Source organism: Pezoporus occidentalis, unplaced genomic scaffold (assembly GCF_034315485.1).
Source record: "Pezoporus occidentalis ecotype Australia unplaced genomic scaffold, CSIRO_AGI_Poc_V1 ctg34, whole genome shotgun sequence".
Classification (NCBI taxonomy): Eukaryota; Metazoa; Chordata; class Aves; order Psittaciformes; family Psittacidae; genus Pezoporus; species Pezoporus occidentalis.
The window spans coordinates 3,696,229-3,713,501 of NW_026915376.1; the positions used below are offsets into that span (position 1 = coordinate 3,696,229).

At 39.4% G+C, this 17,273-nt stretch overlaps 1 protein-coding gene across 8 annotated transcripts in view; it reads left to right on the forward strand.

Annotated features, from left to right (window-relative positions):
- LTBP1 (latent transforming growth factor beta binding protein 1) overlaps positions 1–17,273 on the forward strand; it is a 196,397-nt gene that overhangs the window by 173,303 nt on the left and 5,821 nt on the right. For 7 of the 8 annotated variants that reach the window (XM_062629565.1, XM_062629567.1, XM_062629570.1 and 4 more), the window contains 5 exons: positions 323–409; positions 3,482–3,610; positions 4,889–5,029; positions 7,325–7,495; positions 17,016–17,138. In XM_062629565.1, coding sequence (XP_062485549.1) covers positions 323–409; positions 3,482–3,610; positions 4,889–5,029; positions 7,325–7,495; positions 17,016–17,138 — 651 coding nt within the window. The remainder of the gene's footprint in view (positions 1–322; positions 410–3,481; positions 3,611–4,888; positions 5,030–7,324; positions 7,496–17,015; positions 17,139–17,273) is intronic. The other variant, XM_062629568.1, reaches the window with a different exon arrangement.

Sequence of the window (17,273 nt, forward strand, 5' to 3'; positions counted from 1 at the left end):
ACTGCAGTGCACCATGAAACCAAGTAAGGAGTATATTCTCCTGCCAAGCAGCAAGAGAAACTAGTTTGCATGGAGCTGTGTGATGCTGTGGGTATCCTAGCTAGGTTTTTCAAACCTAGCTCTACCAACGGGGAGCAAGAGAAAGCCAGGCCATAGTGTCAGCTTCCCCTACTTAGCTAAAGGTGTGCATGATTTCCTGATAGATGTGAGTAAGGCAAAACATTGCCTCAGATTTCTCAAAATACCCTGAAACACATATGCAATACATACATATGTAACTTTTTCTTAATAACGTAATTTTTTTGCTTGCTTTCTCTCCTAGCTGAATTTAGTGATTTGTGTCCTGAAGGAAAAGGTTTCATTCCCACTGGAGAATCATCTTACGGGCTTCTTGCTCAGAATTACAAAGGTCAGTACTGACTTGTATTACATTTAGTTATTTCAGAAGTTCTGGTAGTTGACTAGAAATGTCAGCCAGCAATGTAAATATACTAATTCAAATTGTATTAGGTGACAAAAGCAGTTTATGGTATGAAGCATTACTGAAAATCATCCTCTGACAAATTGTTAAGAATGCCAATTATAGTCTTTGCAATATTCTGGTTTAATTGGTACTAAGTGCTATATACTGTGAGAGTAGCTGCTGACACCGCAAACCTCAAGTATTCATTTACATATGAATTGCAAAACCACCTTAAATTTGTAAATAAATGTATGAGGAGTTGGAAGAGAGAAAGAACTTCTGTTAAACATTAGACCTACAAGTTAGAATGGATATAAAAACTGAAGAGAAGTTCAACAATGATATTTTCATTACAGACCTTCATGAAATAGTTGAACAAAAAGGCTGTAGAGAAATATGAGTGATAGGAGTTAGTGGGTGTAAGCAGGAGGGAGCTAAGAAGGAAGAATGAGATTAGTGAAATTCCTTTTCAAGTTTGAGAAGTACCTGTCAATATGAATAATTTGTGAGATTAATTTTCCTTGGCATAAATACATGGTATTTGTGTTAGCTAAAATAAAGTCAACATTTTATCTTTGGATTACTTAGCAGCTACAGGATCTTTAGAAAAGCACGGGTGTTAATGTATCTGTTCCTGTTGGAATTGCTGTTTTACAAGTCAAGGAGTAAATGTAGAAAGTACTCTGTTCATATCACATAAAAAGACGTTAATAGAGCCATAGTATCAGCTGGTTGATAGATAAGCATTTCTCAGAGTTGCTTCTAGCTAAATCACTTAATCTGTCAGACCTAATCCTGAGAGATAGCAAAAACTGGTGGGACTTGAAAGGTTTTGGGTTTCTTTCCTAGCAATTGTTATGTGTCTTTTTTGAACTACCTTTCCTCACTGAGGACACTACAAGGTCAGTTTTCCTTTCGAGTTCGTGACTAGAACATGTTTCAGTTCAGTTCTCTTAGTAATTTTTTTTGTGTTATCCTCAGGAGGTGTTTCTTTGCACCTGTAAAGTGCATGGGACGTGGAAAAGATACTAAAGGTTATAAGGCACCAATAACCAGATTCATTCAAATTAATGTGGGCATTTAAATGGGGTAACTCATGTAAGACCTCTACTCTCTGGAGGTGTTGCTTTGTCCACCAACCTGCAGTAAAGAACAAAGTGCCATGGGGTGAATCCAGACCCAAGACTAATGGGAGCAGAGTTGGACAGACCGACAAGTTACATCTAGCCAGGTCAGAACACTGTCACAGAGCTCATCTTAAAGGACTTAATACTCTCTGAGAGGATTTTTCTTCAGGGATTCCTTAAGCGTGCTGTTTGTCTTTGCGATCTAAGATATCTGTGTATCTTTACAATGTAGATTTAGGACATGCCGTGTGTACAGTATGTCCAAATGTGCCTCAGAGAAAGTCTGTTTTGTTTTTGTTGTGCTATCTCAGAGTTGATAACATCTCTGGCTGCCATAAATATTGAAGTGAGGAAATAGTTCATCTGGAACTATCTTCCACAAATCCTTGCCATAATAAGACTTTTTCTGTTTTCAGTAAGTTTATTTTGTAATAACCTTAGGAATGGCACAATGGCCAAACAATAAATGGATAAGTACTTTTAGTAATATGACCATTACAGCGTGCTAGGACATCTAGTCTGATCCTCTGTTACACTAACTCTTATGTTCCTTTTGCTTTCATCTACAAGCTTCTGCTTGTAGGAGCAACTCTTTATTTCTCAATTGGAAACAATTGTCAGAAGTGAACATACTCAGCTAGCCTTCCCTGACTTTACTCTCAGGCTTTCCCATTCTTCCACAGACATAAATCCATGTTCCACAGGAAAAAGCAGATGGTGTACATAACATTTCTCACTAATCTTTTCATCGTTCTTGTTGCTGGACAGTCAAACTTAAAATATTTAATGTTGAAGTGGCTGGAAGACTGGCTATAAAAATAAATAGCTCTATAGCCCTTTCAGTTCTTCCGGGAAAAGTAAACATTTGCATAATTCACCTTTAAAACTGCTGTACAGCTGGAAATTACAGCTTTGGGCTGAAATCTGTGTTGCCCAAGAGTAGATGGGGAGTAAATCTATAGGGGAGAGTGGATAAAGATAACTGGTATTGAAAGGAGGATCACCTGCTTTACATTGTGCTTTTTATTGCCATTTGTGATACCAGCCTCACTTTAACAGGCTATTCTAGCTAGGTCTAGCAAATGAAAAGTAGGTTTGGAAAAAGGAAGTGAATGGAATTCCAACAGCAACAAATACATAAATACAAGACTGGGGAAAAATGTGTACGACTGTGAAAAGCTATATATGAGCTGGCATATATTTTCCATGAAACCTCCTGAAAACATTTAGCCCCATTTGAAAGTGTGGTAGATTCTCTTTGATAGCTGTAATGGGATCTGTAGTAGTTGCAGCCTAGTATCTAGCAACAAACACAGTTGGTCCTGTGTGGTGGGAAGTATCCACAGAATCTGTGCATACAGAAGTCACAAGCAGTGCAGATATGAAGATTCCCAACCCAGCATAGCAGAGTCACCAAACTGTATGGAAAGAGGAGAGCACTCACAAAGACCATCCATTGCCATAACTGCTTAGTTAGTTTTGTAATTAGATTGTGTGATTAAATTAGATCCATGGTGGGAACCCCTTGGCTGAAGCAAATTATACTGGAAAATACAGGCCATATTTTACATCTGGTTTGTTTGGAGTGATACCAAAGGAAAGAAAGGGATGCTACAGATTCTTCCAGTCTTTGTGTGCCACAGAACTTAATTCTGACCAAGGGAAAGGGAAAGTCATGGTCCACCAGTTTTTCCTTTCCTATTCTAGCTACAAGCACACCATAGCCTTCCACAGCAGTTGTTTTTATCCAGTGGATTTCTGTGCTCTTGGGGCCTTCTGTTTAAAGTGAAGTTTCCTTGAACAGAGAAGTGTAGAGGCTTTATTCCATCCTGCTTCTCTGCATGGCCTCATAGTAATTATGGTAACATGGCCTTTAATGTTTACTCCCCAGATGCTGATGAATGCCAACTCTTTGGACAAGAAATCTGTAAAAATGGCTTCTGTTTGAATACGCAGCCAGGTTACGAGTGCTACTGCAAACAAGGCACATACTATGACCCTGTTAAGCTCCAGTGCTTTGGTAAGTTTATTTAAAGTGGTCTTGTCACCATAATGGTATGCAGATGGGCAAAACAAGCAAAGTTGTACAGCAGGATTCTCATCAGAACTGCAGTATTCCCAGCAAGGGGAAGAACACTGGGCCTCCAAACTCCTCTAGCAGCTTTTTAAGAGGCATTGGGTCATTTCCCTTCATTTCTGCTTGGCTGGGCAGCAATTCTGGCTGACATGGCAATGGCATGTAGAGCAGGCTTTGCTTTATTTGCTTCCTTTTTCAGCAAATTGTTCCCAGGAGTTTGCATCTCCGAAACAGCCTCTTGTGCTCTTCTGAGTGCATAGGCAAGGCAGCACAAAGTGATCAGAAGTGACTTTCTCTTTGTACGCATGCTACTTCTTCACTCTGCCAAAGTACAATTTAGCCTTCTGTTCTTTGTATATGTGGTTAGCAGTGCAATCCTGTATGTTGAAGCTCACCTTCCACTTGGTAAGTTTACTATAATAAATTAAATTAACAGAGTTTGGTTTGGACAGATATTTTCCACAAGGAGTTAATACGCAACGTGAAATTACAATTCAGGTCGTCGATAAGTCCGTTTTAGTCTGCACAACCTTGTATTCATGTGGTTCTGCTATTCAACTGAAAATTACTCATAACCATGACCCTGGCTTTTACTTTGTAAGCAGAAAACTATGTATAATGTGCAGAATAGCATAATGAAAGGAAGTAATTTTTGCAACCACTGTAAGAGAGCCTTTCACCTTCAGATTCTATGATTGTTTTTTACAAAAGGTGGGGTTTTGCTGATTTAATGTAATTTATCCAAAGGAAAATAGCCTGCACTTCCATTCGAGCTAAATTTCTGCTTTTCCTCTCCAAGACAAACTAAGGAATAGAACTACTGTGGCTAGGTAAGGCGATCCCTTTTGATAAGCTCATGAAGGATCTCAGAGAGTATTGCCATCTCTAATGCCTGCTGGTACTGTCTTAAAGGGATAGGAACACGAGAAGCAGTTGCAGCTGTGCTTGATGAAGGGTATGCCTGGCACTCCAAGCCCCCCAGCAACCCAACTCATCCAGATTCTCCCTAATGCTGGAGGACTAGAGGTCAGCATCCTGCTGATCTGCCCATCCTTCTTCATGGGCACAGGCAGGATTCTGCTGCCAGCAACTGGTATTTGTGGTAATTAACAGAAGGCACGCAGAGAAATCTGTTCCTAATATAGGAAATAAAAACATGGATTAACACAATGCGACTACTTTGTGCTGGCTCTCCTTGATACATTTCCTTCCATTTTAAAGACACGGATGAATGTCAGGACCCAAACAGCTGTATTGATGGCCAGTGCATTAACACAGAAGGATCTTACAACTGTTTCTGTACACACCCAATGGTTCTGGACTCAACAGAAAAGCGATGCATCAGACCAGCAGATTCAAGTGGTATGATCCATTATACATATTACTGCAGTGAGTGCACCTCTGTGAGGTGGTGCTGACATGCCTACATATCCCAGTAAGCTTAGGCTGGGTCATGCTTGGATGAGCCTGCTCTTTTGGAGGATTTTGGAAAGCAATGCTTGGACCATCATCTGTTGATCCAGAAGGCAACATGATGTAGGACTCCACAGGGCTCCACTTTACCAATGCAGATAGGAGATTGATGGAAGTATTAATGAGATTAGGTTTGGGCTGGGGAGTCTCAAGCCCCCTGAATCACCAGCTTTGTGTCTGCCCCATCCAGCCTTGTAGGTAATGTGGCACATCTTACTAAGACTGGGGTTTGGCTATGGGCTGACTCTGGAGATTCAGTTCAGAGTGAGTGACTGCTTCTAACAAAGCAAAGAATAAAAACAGAGGTAACAGGGTATAGGAGGAAATAGCTGAAATTTTATCTGTGCTTTCAACTGATTAATATTGAGGCTATAACAAACACACATTTTCAAGCTCTTGGCTGCAGTGTCATTGTTTAAGAGTTTTGCATGTTCTTTTAAATTCAGCAGACACTGATTTCAGAAAAAAAAGATATTATGAGATTCTTAGAAACATCTCAGAAATCCAGAGCATTATGCAGTCTGCACAGCTTTGTCCATGCCACACACATCTTTAAAAGAAATGTTACAATGGGTTTGATTACCACTGGCGCTGTATAGTCATAAATCCAGACCTCTGGTCCCTGCAACTTGCAATGAATTTTCCTAAGATGCATCTGTGAAAGGAAATGGGAATACCAACTGCATGCCAGCTTTAGGCACTCCAAATTATAAGACTGATACTTTTGAGGAGTAATGTGGTCAAACTCTTGCCTGAAACTGTGGAAGAACCACAGCATTTGTATTGTTCAATCTTCAGTTAAACAAACCAAGAGCAGGGTTGTCCTTTGTGTTCATCCAGGATGTGAAGGGAATGCAAGGGCCCAAAGGGTCTCCTGTCCTGCGATACTGGCGCTGACACAGCAATGATCTTACCTAGCACAAAGCACTCAAGCCTTTATCACACTGGCAATGTCCTCCCCAGTGCAGAGAAGCAGGAGGCAGGATGGTTCCTTTGCTGCCAGCAGAATTTGGAGTTGGTAGCAGAGGCCCACTGCTGCTCTTCATGGCTTGCTGTGGCAAGTTCTCAGTAGAAATAAGCATCTAAATGCTGATCACCTTTGCACTTTCAGAGCTCACCATTCTACTCTTGATCTATTGGTTGCAATTCTGTACTCACCCATGCTTCAGTGCATCATGTGAAAATGCAGTACAGATAATGCAGACAAAACAGAACCTTGGTTTGTGACATTTATTTTTCACTGTATGTTGGAACAAAATCAAAAACTTGCAGATGTCTTTACAAAACAATTGTGCTGAGCTTTTTGCATTCCAAGTGGAAGATTAAGTTTACAGTTCCTCTCCCTCTGATCAGCAGCTATCAGAGATTGCTAGGACTAGGAATTGCTCCTACTGGGATCTTTGTCAGAACTAGTATGCCTCTGAAATAGTCCAGCTTTCACAAAAATACATGTTTTTGTTAATGTTCTTAAGAACGTGACAGTAGTTCATAGCAGTATTCTGTCTCTAACAATAGCTGTAAGTGGATGATTAGGGACCAGAAGAGCAGATAAACAATACTTCTTCCCAGCACTCTCCCAGCCTCCAGCTATTTTCAGCTCAGGGGATTTCCTGAGCCTGATGTAGTTTGTCTGTTTCATTACTCAAACTCTCTTCCAAGTATTTGTTCAGTCTCCCGTTGAGCCCTTGTAAAATTTTTGTTCAGCTCTGCCCTAGTTGTAAAAGTTCTTTCAGATGCCACTGTCAGCAATATAAAAAAAGCAAAATAACTTCTAAAGATTCACTCCATCCTTGGTGTGTTCCTTACGTACTCACCTCTGTCTTAATACTGTTTTTTGTCAAGCTCTCTTAACTTCCATGGGAGCAGAGCTGAGTCAGTGTTAAGCATTCAGCACTGACTACTGGTTTAGGAAGTTTATTTCTTGGGTGTCCAACCCAATGTGTTTTTAAATTGGCCTAATAGTGTCAAATGAGAACCCTTTAAGTTTTTTGCAAAGCTGAATAAAGGATGAGCCACCTCAAGCCTTAAATAAGGTCATAACTTCTCAGTTTAAATTTGTATTCAGCAATGTGTATAAAGCTAGGTTCTTTTTCTAATCTAAGTTTAGAAAATTCTGCATTATGTCAGTATCTTTTTTTAAATAACAGCACTGTAATGATGGTCTGATACTGTCTTCTTCACCAGAACAAACTGAAGAAACTGAGGTCTACCAGGATCTTTGCTGGCAGCATCTAAGTGATGATTTTGTTTGTAGTCGACCTCTGGTTGGAAAGCAGACTACATATACTGAGTGCTGTTGCCTATACGGTGAAGCCTGGGGCATGCAGTGTGCACTGTGTCCTATGAAGGAGTCAGGTAAGGAAATGTACATGTCAGTTCTTGGAATGAAATCTGAAATACTTAATCAGTTTAATCCCTTGCATTTATACTCAGGCTAATAACATAAGAGAGAACAACAAACCCTAACCCTTCAAGAACTAACGGAAATTTTTCTCATTAATTAAAGGGAATTCATTACAGTCTGCATTTTGAAAATGTAGCTGCTTTTATTTTTGGGCACTTACAGGACCCGTTTCCTTCAAGTGGGACTATCAGTGATTGGCAGTTCAGAACCTCGGTGGAAACAGGAGGGCATTTTAAGAATATCAGTGTTTCTTAACATACCTGACAAAAGCCATCTATGAAGACAGAGGCACAGTTCATGTGCACACACATGCATGATACTCAGCAGGTTACATAACTGTTTTAGATTTTTGTTGCTAGTGTTACAGTTGAACTGTACTAACTTCTCTGCCCCATATAAACTTCTCCAGGGCCTAGTTTGGATGTAGCTTTCTTACTACAAATATCTCTTTCAGTAGTATTGTTTTCCATATAGGAATATCGTGCTACACTAGTAAACCATTTTATTCATATCAGACCTGTTTTTTTACTTGGTCCCGTGTTACTCTGACTGTAACATTAGGGCTAAAGTAGCACGTGTTTTATTTGTAGCAAGTTATAACTACAGTCAAGCTCAGTGAAGCACTAACATGATTGTGTCTACCTGAGTTTTATGTATTTATAATTTACTTGCAATGTCCCTGAACCTGTTCTTATATATCTTTACTTGTTTGAGTTTGCTTTGGAAGTGCAGCAACTGAAAAAAGTGCCTGGTTTTGATGGTGTTGGCTGGAGTAACTGCTGACTGACGCTTACCCCAGAAGGAGACTGAAGAAGAAAAATAGGGCATGACAGCGGCTTGATTTATAAGATATGGAAATCTCTGAAATGTCTTTGTCAGAACAAATCTTACAGGAGGACATTCCCAGGCAGTGAGTTACTACATCTGCTAGAATAAGAATTGCAATGGAACGAAATGTAATAGTAAAAAAAAAAAAAAAAAAGGGCAATAGCTAATAGCAAGAATTGTTGCTATGACCTGGACTTCCTCAGGTGGAAAGATAGAGAGGATGAAGGAAAGCTGTTCCTTGTGGAGAGAGTTATGGTAGGCTTGAGACTTGCTTCTGAATAGTTCTAGCCAGTTACATTTAAAGCAGGATAAATCTGAAAAGGAACAGAGAAGGACTACCAAGATGGTCAGGGAATGGAGAACCTGTCTGACAAGAGAAGACAAGCCTATATGCAGAACAAAGGTTGTAAACGGTTGAACTCCTTCACAGCAGAGTCATTGAAGGATTCCCACAAGCTTTTAAATTAAACAGTGTTGATGTGAGGAAAAAAATTGGAACAAGTTCAGTCTGAACATATGTAGGCTTGAAATTAGATGGATTTTGATCATTAGGACTGCAGGATTCCAGAGCAGCAATCCTGTGACAACAGTGGGGTACAGATCCCAACTAGCTCTCCGAAGAAACTTAAATTCATTTTATAAATTACATGAAGGTTCCTGATAGATAACATACTAAACATCACTTGGATGACCCTCAGTCAAAGCTGATGAGCGTTATGTTGGACCATAAAATCCTTCTCCCTCCAGACATAAGATAATTTTTATTTGAAGTTAATATGCATTGTGAAGTATCTGCTTTAACCGAAACTACAAGGCACGCCTTGATCCCAAATATTTGAAATCATCCTTATAGATTGGAACATAGTTAAAAAAACCAAAAGCACACTGAATCTTTATGACGTCAGAACAAATAGACAAGCTTGCATTTCTTAGTGGAGGTGGTGCATGCTCATTTGTCCTCACACACAAATGCACGCTCCCACACAGAAACCTGGAAAACTTTCTCTGGTTTCAGAACATTTACCAAGAAAAATTTAAAGCTGACTGAACCGAATAAATGATTTATTTGACATGTCTTCAGTTTGTAGTACTTAAAGTGATATCATTGGCTTGAAAGAGTGCTTTCGCACCTCTGGGCCAAGAGGTCAGAGGTTCAAGTCCTGGCTGGGGAACCAGGAATTTCTCCATTTTTAAATACTTGTGTATTGTGTTGGCCAGATTTACAACTGAAAGTGTTTGCTTATTTCCCAAGTTAGGGACATTGTGAAGATTTGTAACACATCTTAAAGAAGACCTAGGGATGTGAAAAGCGTTATCACCGGAAGACTTTCACCATAAAATGGGTTGGATCACAGAACAGGTCACTTGCTTATCTGTGGTTTCCTTTTGCATTTTTTATGCTCCTCTTGTATTTGAGGATCTAGATGCTGCACTTGGAAAGAAGGAAATACAGGCCTACCACCATAAGTGGTACATTTGCAAGTTCCTTCTATGACAAACTCATGCTTTATTGAAAGAATCTCTAACTTTTGTGTCCCAGCTTGTCTTCAGAACAGTTCCATTTTTCATTGCAAGGTTTAAAATTCCTTTTTAAGTAGCATCTGACATAAAATCAGTGGGAAGATAGAGAACTTCTGTAAAAACTGATCCATATAAATGAGAAAGAAATCTGGCCTTTCACCAGCATGAAAACAGAATTTAGGTAACTGATAAGGTCTCTAAAAACTACTAATGAGTGCTTGATCAAACAAACCCCACTGAAGATGATGCTAAACAGTCAGAGTTTGAGACAAAAATAAGTAGCACCTGTTGAAGTATTGCAGCTGAACAACATCATCTTAACAACAGTAAGACTCATTTGTATTTTGATAACAGTATCAAGGAGGAAACTCAAAATACTAGTATCAAAGTCCTGGTCAAAATAGTGAAACATGAACTGTAGTGATGTGATTGAGTACATCTTACTTGTATAAAGAATTTGTGGGGCAGGCCTTGGAAGCAAAGACAGATTGCCTTCAACTATGTTGTCTCTAACATTATGATCTTATGATATCATCATATTACAGATAAAGGTTTTCAAAGATTGCATCCAACACCAAAATATTAACTACTGAAATGTGTTCTCTCTGGGCTCATTGTGGCATTAGGCTGTCCTTGCCCAAAGAACATTCAGTAATTAACCTTAGGAAACCACTGTGGTGTTTGAGATTTGTAAATTGCAGTCTGTATTAATTGAACAGTTGAGGAAAATCAGAAAATTGGAGACACTTCTTTTAGATAACAAAAGCAAAACTTTATGCATTGCACCCAACCCCCTCCAAAAACCCACCTTCTTGGGTGACCTGCCTTCAGAAGTTCTGCCTCCTTGGACAATTTTGTGTTAGTCCCCAAGACCAAATTGTCTCTATCCAGAGGCCATCCTCTAGTAACTGGCAGCAGGACAGGCAATGATGGGTTTAGCAGCTGGGTCAAAATATCCATGCTAGAAAATAAGGAACTGGCCAAGACTGAAAAAATCTGGAATCTAAAATAAGGGCATATACATCTTATGTTAACCTGGACATGTAGCACCTGAATTATAAACATACTAAGCTTCCAGAAGCTCCTGTAACTCCCTTATGGGACTGGAGTGGATTTTAGACAAGGTGTATTATTACAGGGCACAGGAAATTTGAAGGGAGGAGATAGAAGTAACAGCTAGAAAATGTTTAGTAAGGTGATGTGCCAGAATCAGTGTGTAATTTAGGGGGACTGTTTATTTTTGTATTTGTAAAATGATCTTCTTGGAGTTTGTTATTTCAGTGCAGTCCCACCTTTGCTTCAGTAACACATTAGGATGCTAGGAAGGTGGAATTATGTGCCCCTGAACCAAAGATATGCCAGTCTGTTAAGGAGGGTGCTTTCTCCCTCTTGCAGCTGGCTGCCTGAAGAAGTTTTAATATAGAAAAAGGGGGTAAGGAAAAAACAGGACAGTTTTTTAACAGATGTTACAATACTATTCATTGGGAGAGGGCAGAGTGTGTGTTACATTACTACAACTAAGAACTCGGTGGTTGTCTGACTACTAAGATAACATTATGAATACATTCTTAGGCAGCTGTAAAGGAGGCCAGCATTCAGTTTATCAGCCTGCTTATTTGTATAACCTTATATACACCTTTTTTACTGCAGGTTTTAAATGCTAGTATTTTATGGAACCACTTTATGTTTAGAAGATCTGCAGAAAGGAAGATGGTAGAACTCCAGTCAGTGTTACAGAAGTTCTGTGGGTTAGGAGACACATAAAGAACTGCTGAGGACTTAGGTTATACTTGAAGTTTCTCTTTATCTCCACCTTAACATTTGCAAAGCTCTGACTAGGAGACCACTAAGGGTAGTGGGTAACATGAATCTTCTGGAGTGCTGTATAATGTAGGATTTCTTTTGGCCAGATTCACATGGATGTTTTTTATACAGAAACACACATCTGTGCTGGTCCTACCAGTTTCCCCTTCCCTCAAGGAAGACAAATAGTCATCCCTACATGTAGCTGTTGAATTCTACCCCTTCTGGTGGAACAGATTGTTTGACTGTGGTTTTGTTGCAAGGAACTCTGTATCCTTTGTAAACATTATGAGTTAGTTCTGGGCTGAGCTTCCGTATTATGAGAGCATGGTGTTCCCGTCAAGTCCTGACTTATGTTAGTCATGAAGATCTGGAAGTACAGGGGAAATCATTGTGCGTGAAGGATGAGTTTCCATCTGTCTTTTTTTGAGATCATAAAAATCAGCAGGGGGATGGACATTGGATTCCTCTCTGGAGACCATTGCATTTGCATTTAGGATGGCATTGTGCCTCCTTCCTTTCTGGTAAAGACTCTGGACAAATGGATCATTTCTTGAGCTCGGAAGACTACAGTGATTGGGCCTTGAATATTCAAATTCTTATGCTCAGTTGGCTGCTTTCATTTCTGTTGATGAAGATTTTCAGTGCTTTTTATGAAGTTTAGAAGAGACATGCAGAATAGCCTGGGAATGGTTTTCCTCACGGAACCTCACATTCCGTGCATACTCACAGTATACATGGAAGTCAGCATAGAGACAGAAAGTCATTTGCAGAGTTGTGGCAGAAACAACCTGGCTCTTACTACAGCTTTTAGGTGTCTACCTTGAGTAGTAGAAGATTGCTTTAGGAAATTTGAGCAGCATTAGTTGAGGAACAAAAGGTGAATACCAAGAGGTTTTGAAAGAATCAGGCTGGTAATTACATTTCCTCAGAGACTGCATATAGAGTATCCTCATGTGAGGAAGGATATGAATATCCTTCTTAACTCGTGAAAAAAATCCTTTAAGACCGCTACCCTTCCTTTTTTCTTTAGCGCCAAGAGTTGCAGAATGTATGTGAATGCTGTCCATGACAAACCTCAGCATCTGTTCTTGGAAGATGTCAGTAAAACTACCTTAGTTGTCAAATAGCACAATCTAAATGTAGAGCAGAAATATCTTCAGCTTTGGTTCACAGATGATGCAGTCTCCCAGGAGAGCCTAAACGTAACCAATTCAGACGGCCGTTGGGAAGGGCCATATATTACATGTTATAAATGCTTTCTTGGCTTTGTCCCTCTCTCCAGTGATTTCTTCCATGGCAAAACTATTGAGTTCTTAAATAATTTGAAGGAACTGCCTTGGTGTTGATAGCTTTGGCTCCTTTTTTGTGTGTGATGGTGACAGTTCTGAGGAGCTGGAACAGAAATAAAGCTTGCTTTATGGGCAGGAGCTAGGATTGGCTTTGGTGCAGCTGTTTCATGGTTATGTCAGGAAAAGCTTTTTTATATAATTGTTTTAAATGCAAATATGAAATATGCAATATAAAATAAGGAATAATTTTTCCGACTAGAGAATTTAGGATTTTTAGGCCTCTGGGTACAAATAAGGCCCACACAGGCTTGTGCAGTTACTACTGCATATGCAAATTAGATGTACATTTGCACAGCTGCACTTAGGTTAACAAGCACCTATAAGCCAGCCAGTCCATCCAACTTGTCTTGTCTCTATCATTCTGTTTTTCATCACCAGTTACGGCTAGCATCTGTGCCAGTACGCATGTGCATCTAGCTGTTTTATATGCAAACATATGACTTAAATAATGTCCATTTTTGAAAGCCTACATCAGCTTCCTTTTATAATGGTTATTCTAAGTTATACAACAAGCTGTCTCAATAATTCATTTGCAAGTTATGAGGAAAAACGTAGAAACAAGTGAAGCAATGTAGACTAAATTGTATTAAAAACACAAGTCTTATCTTCCTCTTGAACTGCAGTTGTATTGTCCCTGATCACAGCCAGGAGAGAGCAAGCAGAGAAAATAAATCTATATAGAAAAAGGTTTTATCATTGATTATAAATTACAGAATTTACTTTTTTTTTTTTTACTTTACATGAAAGATTCTTTTGAAAGTAAGCATTAATTTCTGTGACAGCTAAAATGTTTTTGTCATTCAGGGGTAGTTACACATTTTCCCTTGCTCTCTGCCCCCTTACTGCCTTCTTGGTCCTAAGTCTCTTGCTGCCACCTTCCTAGGGCAAGATCGTGCTGTTTTCTTATTTGTATATTTGATGCAACTTTTTGTGCACCCATCATGCTTTTACCCACAAATCTTATGGCACTCTGTTCATTTAGTTCCCTTCCCTGGAAAACAGTGACCAGCATTTAGCACAGTGACCTGAAATATACTATTTTTAATTTAAATTGTAGGAACTTAGCATAGTTAGCATAAGGGGAAAAGTTTAAAACAACAGAAATTGGGACATACGCATCCCTCTTGCCGTTAACTTGCTCTATCCTCCAGAGGAGGACTCTGATGTGTTCATTCTTCTCAGACATCCAAGCCTCTAGTTTACCTTACTTCAAAATACCAGTTCTCATGATCTTTCCAGAATGTGCCCCCCTGTTACTGGTCCTGAATTTCTACAGTTGGTTTCTTAGGTGGGTTGCTGTTGCTTTCCTTAGGTTTATCGCCTGAGCACCTAGTAACTGAATCAACACATTACAAAAGACAAGAGATAAAGTCTATTCTACTTGGACATCTAAAGATAATGTGCAGTATTAAGAGGCTATTACAGTTAATTTCAAATCATCACAGTATATGCAGCAAAACAATGATATAAATTATATATAAGGAGGACTTTCGAGTTTTTGTATAAAAGCTCTGTATACAATTAACGTAGAAACTATTAAAAAGTGTATTAACAAATGGTTAATTAAGTGTAATAGACTTCAGGGGGTTAATAGATTATTACAGTTGTATGTACAGCCTTGTAGAAGACCTTGATATAGTTACAATCTCTTGTAACAAATACCAAGTTTACAGTATTCCCTGGAACAGCTCTTCATCATTTTGTAACCACTAATTTACTTATAATGAGAACTAAAAATGCAGACATACAGAACTTGACTGGCAAAGAACCAGTGTGGCAGGAAACAAGTTTCTGTTGTCAACATTTCTTTATTCTTCTTTAGATAATAAACAACTTTGTGTTGGCGAACGTGCAGTACAAAATATTCTTGCACAATCTTCAAACTACCCAGCTCTCATGTATACCAGAGCTCTCTGGCTTTTCAGATGTTCTGACTGCTGCCTACAGAAGAAAAAGATTGTTTCTACTACCAGTATCACTAAGTGCAAAATTAGCACTGTGTAACCTGAGAAGCCAGTGTCCAGGTTCTGGTGGTCAGTCCTTCCCATCAGATCATTCATGTGGAAGAAGCAGTGTTCTGTCAGACCTGCTTGACTTGTCCCATTGCCATTCACTGCCTGGTTTTGTGTGGTGGTTTCTTCCATGCAGGCCAGATGAGTTAGTATTTTGTGGTAAAGCATAGATTTCCTCTGCCAAGAACATTTGTGTGCATCTGTGAGAAAGTGCTTTTACACTTCTGTACAGCTTTTCTCTGTGTACATATCAATGAAGGAATTAGTCAGAGATGATAACCTGCTCTCCCCATACATGGATGTTAGTTGGAGTTAGATGTGCGGAAAGAAGAATAGGGTGTTTCAGTTCCTATGTCAGCTCTTAAAACTATGTTCATTATTGTACTGTCTCGGTGGGAAGCTGTGCATTAAGGGATGTAGCTAACATTTGCTATATTCTCTTTATTTTCTCATGCTGGCTTTGTTTTATGTACAAACTGAAACAAATGTCTTGGGCAGTGTATTTTTTCATCTGGGAGAGGAGAGGGTTTTTGAATATAGTAATTACTTCATATATATTCTGGAGGATTATGGAAATCACCTTGCACTTGAAGCAGGTGAGATTTGCAATGAATTGCAAGTTCTCTGGGGGACTGAGTATATTCTGCAGAGTCGGACTGGCACCCATGACAGTTCTGGATGTGCACAGAGCAGCTTTGCCTGTACTGTACAGTCTTATCATAAAGAGCCAAGTTGTTGACCACAGAATTTAAACTTTTTGAACACTCTGTTTTCAATACAAAAAAAAAATCATTCAGGTGGAGGAGATCCTACCTGTGAAAATAAAATGACAATGCTCAGCAGCAAGTGGAGCTGTGCTTTGCACTGTCTGGAGGCAGTCTGGATTTATCCAACTATTTGCTGTCTGGGACAGTTCTACACAGCATGAGGTTTCTGGCTCTGTAACCATCTGCAATTCTTGGATTTCATATCTGCTTAGGGCTTTTTTTCCTCTCTCTCTTTTCGTGGTTTTCTTTCCCGTCCTTATTCTGCCCGATTCTCAGAACAGCAGGAAATCTTCACAGAAACAGATGCTAAATAGTCTGTAGCAACAGCAAAGCAGTACCTGGATTATTGTATTTTAACAACATTTCTATTTTCAAATAAATTGTTGTGTATATATTTTAGTAAATGCTAATGGAAACAGAGGTGACACAATAAATCAAATAAAAGAATCAAACTCAGCATCAGCATTTCAAACATGGCCTTTGGCATCTAAAATGAATAGTTGCTTTGGTCTGCTTCAATTTCTGTAGTCTAGCTATCACAGAGAGGCAGAAAATCAGAGTATAATTATTTTTCCTGTGTATTTCCCCTTGCCCTTTAAGGTTCACAGCCAGGAGACTTTGAACAGCACTCGTATTTAAGCCTGTGGTTTGAAGATAAAGTTTGCACATGACTATGGGTTATTTTAGGATTTTTCATTCTGTGATTTCTGCAAGTTGGCTAAAAGTGCCAGAAGTATGGCCCCACCTGCTCCACTCTGCTTTCTTTAGGGTAGTTTCTGCTAGCAGCCATGATGATCTGGGATAGCCTTTGTTCCACCAGAATGAGTGCAAGCATGGACAGCCCTGGAGAGGGGTGCATTGGCAGCAGGCTACACAGCATCCTTCTGCTCTCACTTCCTGAATTGCGGGCCAGAAGAACCCGACCCATAACTTCTTGTACAGTTATTGACACAAATCTATCCCTGGTGTTATCCCTATTACAGCTTAACAGTCTGTATTTGGCTCATTAACATTTTAATGACATTCTTCTTGAAGAGAGAATGCTTTGAGCAAATTGCAGTTTATGGTGTTTCTAGGAAGATAAGTTTATTTCCAGCTAATATGAACCACAGCTCACTGGGACTAATGTAATGCAGCCTGTGTTAAAAGTGTGATTAGTTTTATATCCTATTTTCTTTCCTCCCTCAGAGGATTATGCCCAGCTGTGCAACATCCCTGTTCCAGGATCTCGACGGCCATATGGACAAGATGCTTTGGTTGACTTCGAGGAGCACTACACTCCAGAAACTAATCCATACTTTGTAGAAGACCGTAAGAAAGTTTCTCTTATGTAACATATTTCAAACAAAGGTTGTAACTTGGATTATTGCCCTGTAGTTGGCTCGATTCTTCTGTCTGCCTCTGAGTAATGTGGCCTATTTATGTTTTAGTTATTCCTTTGACACT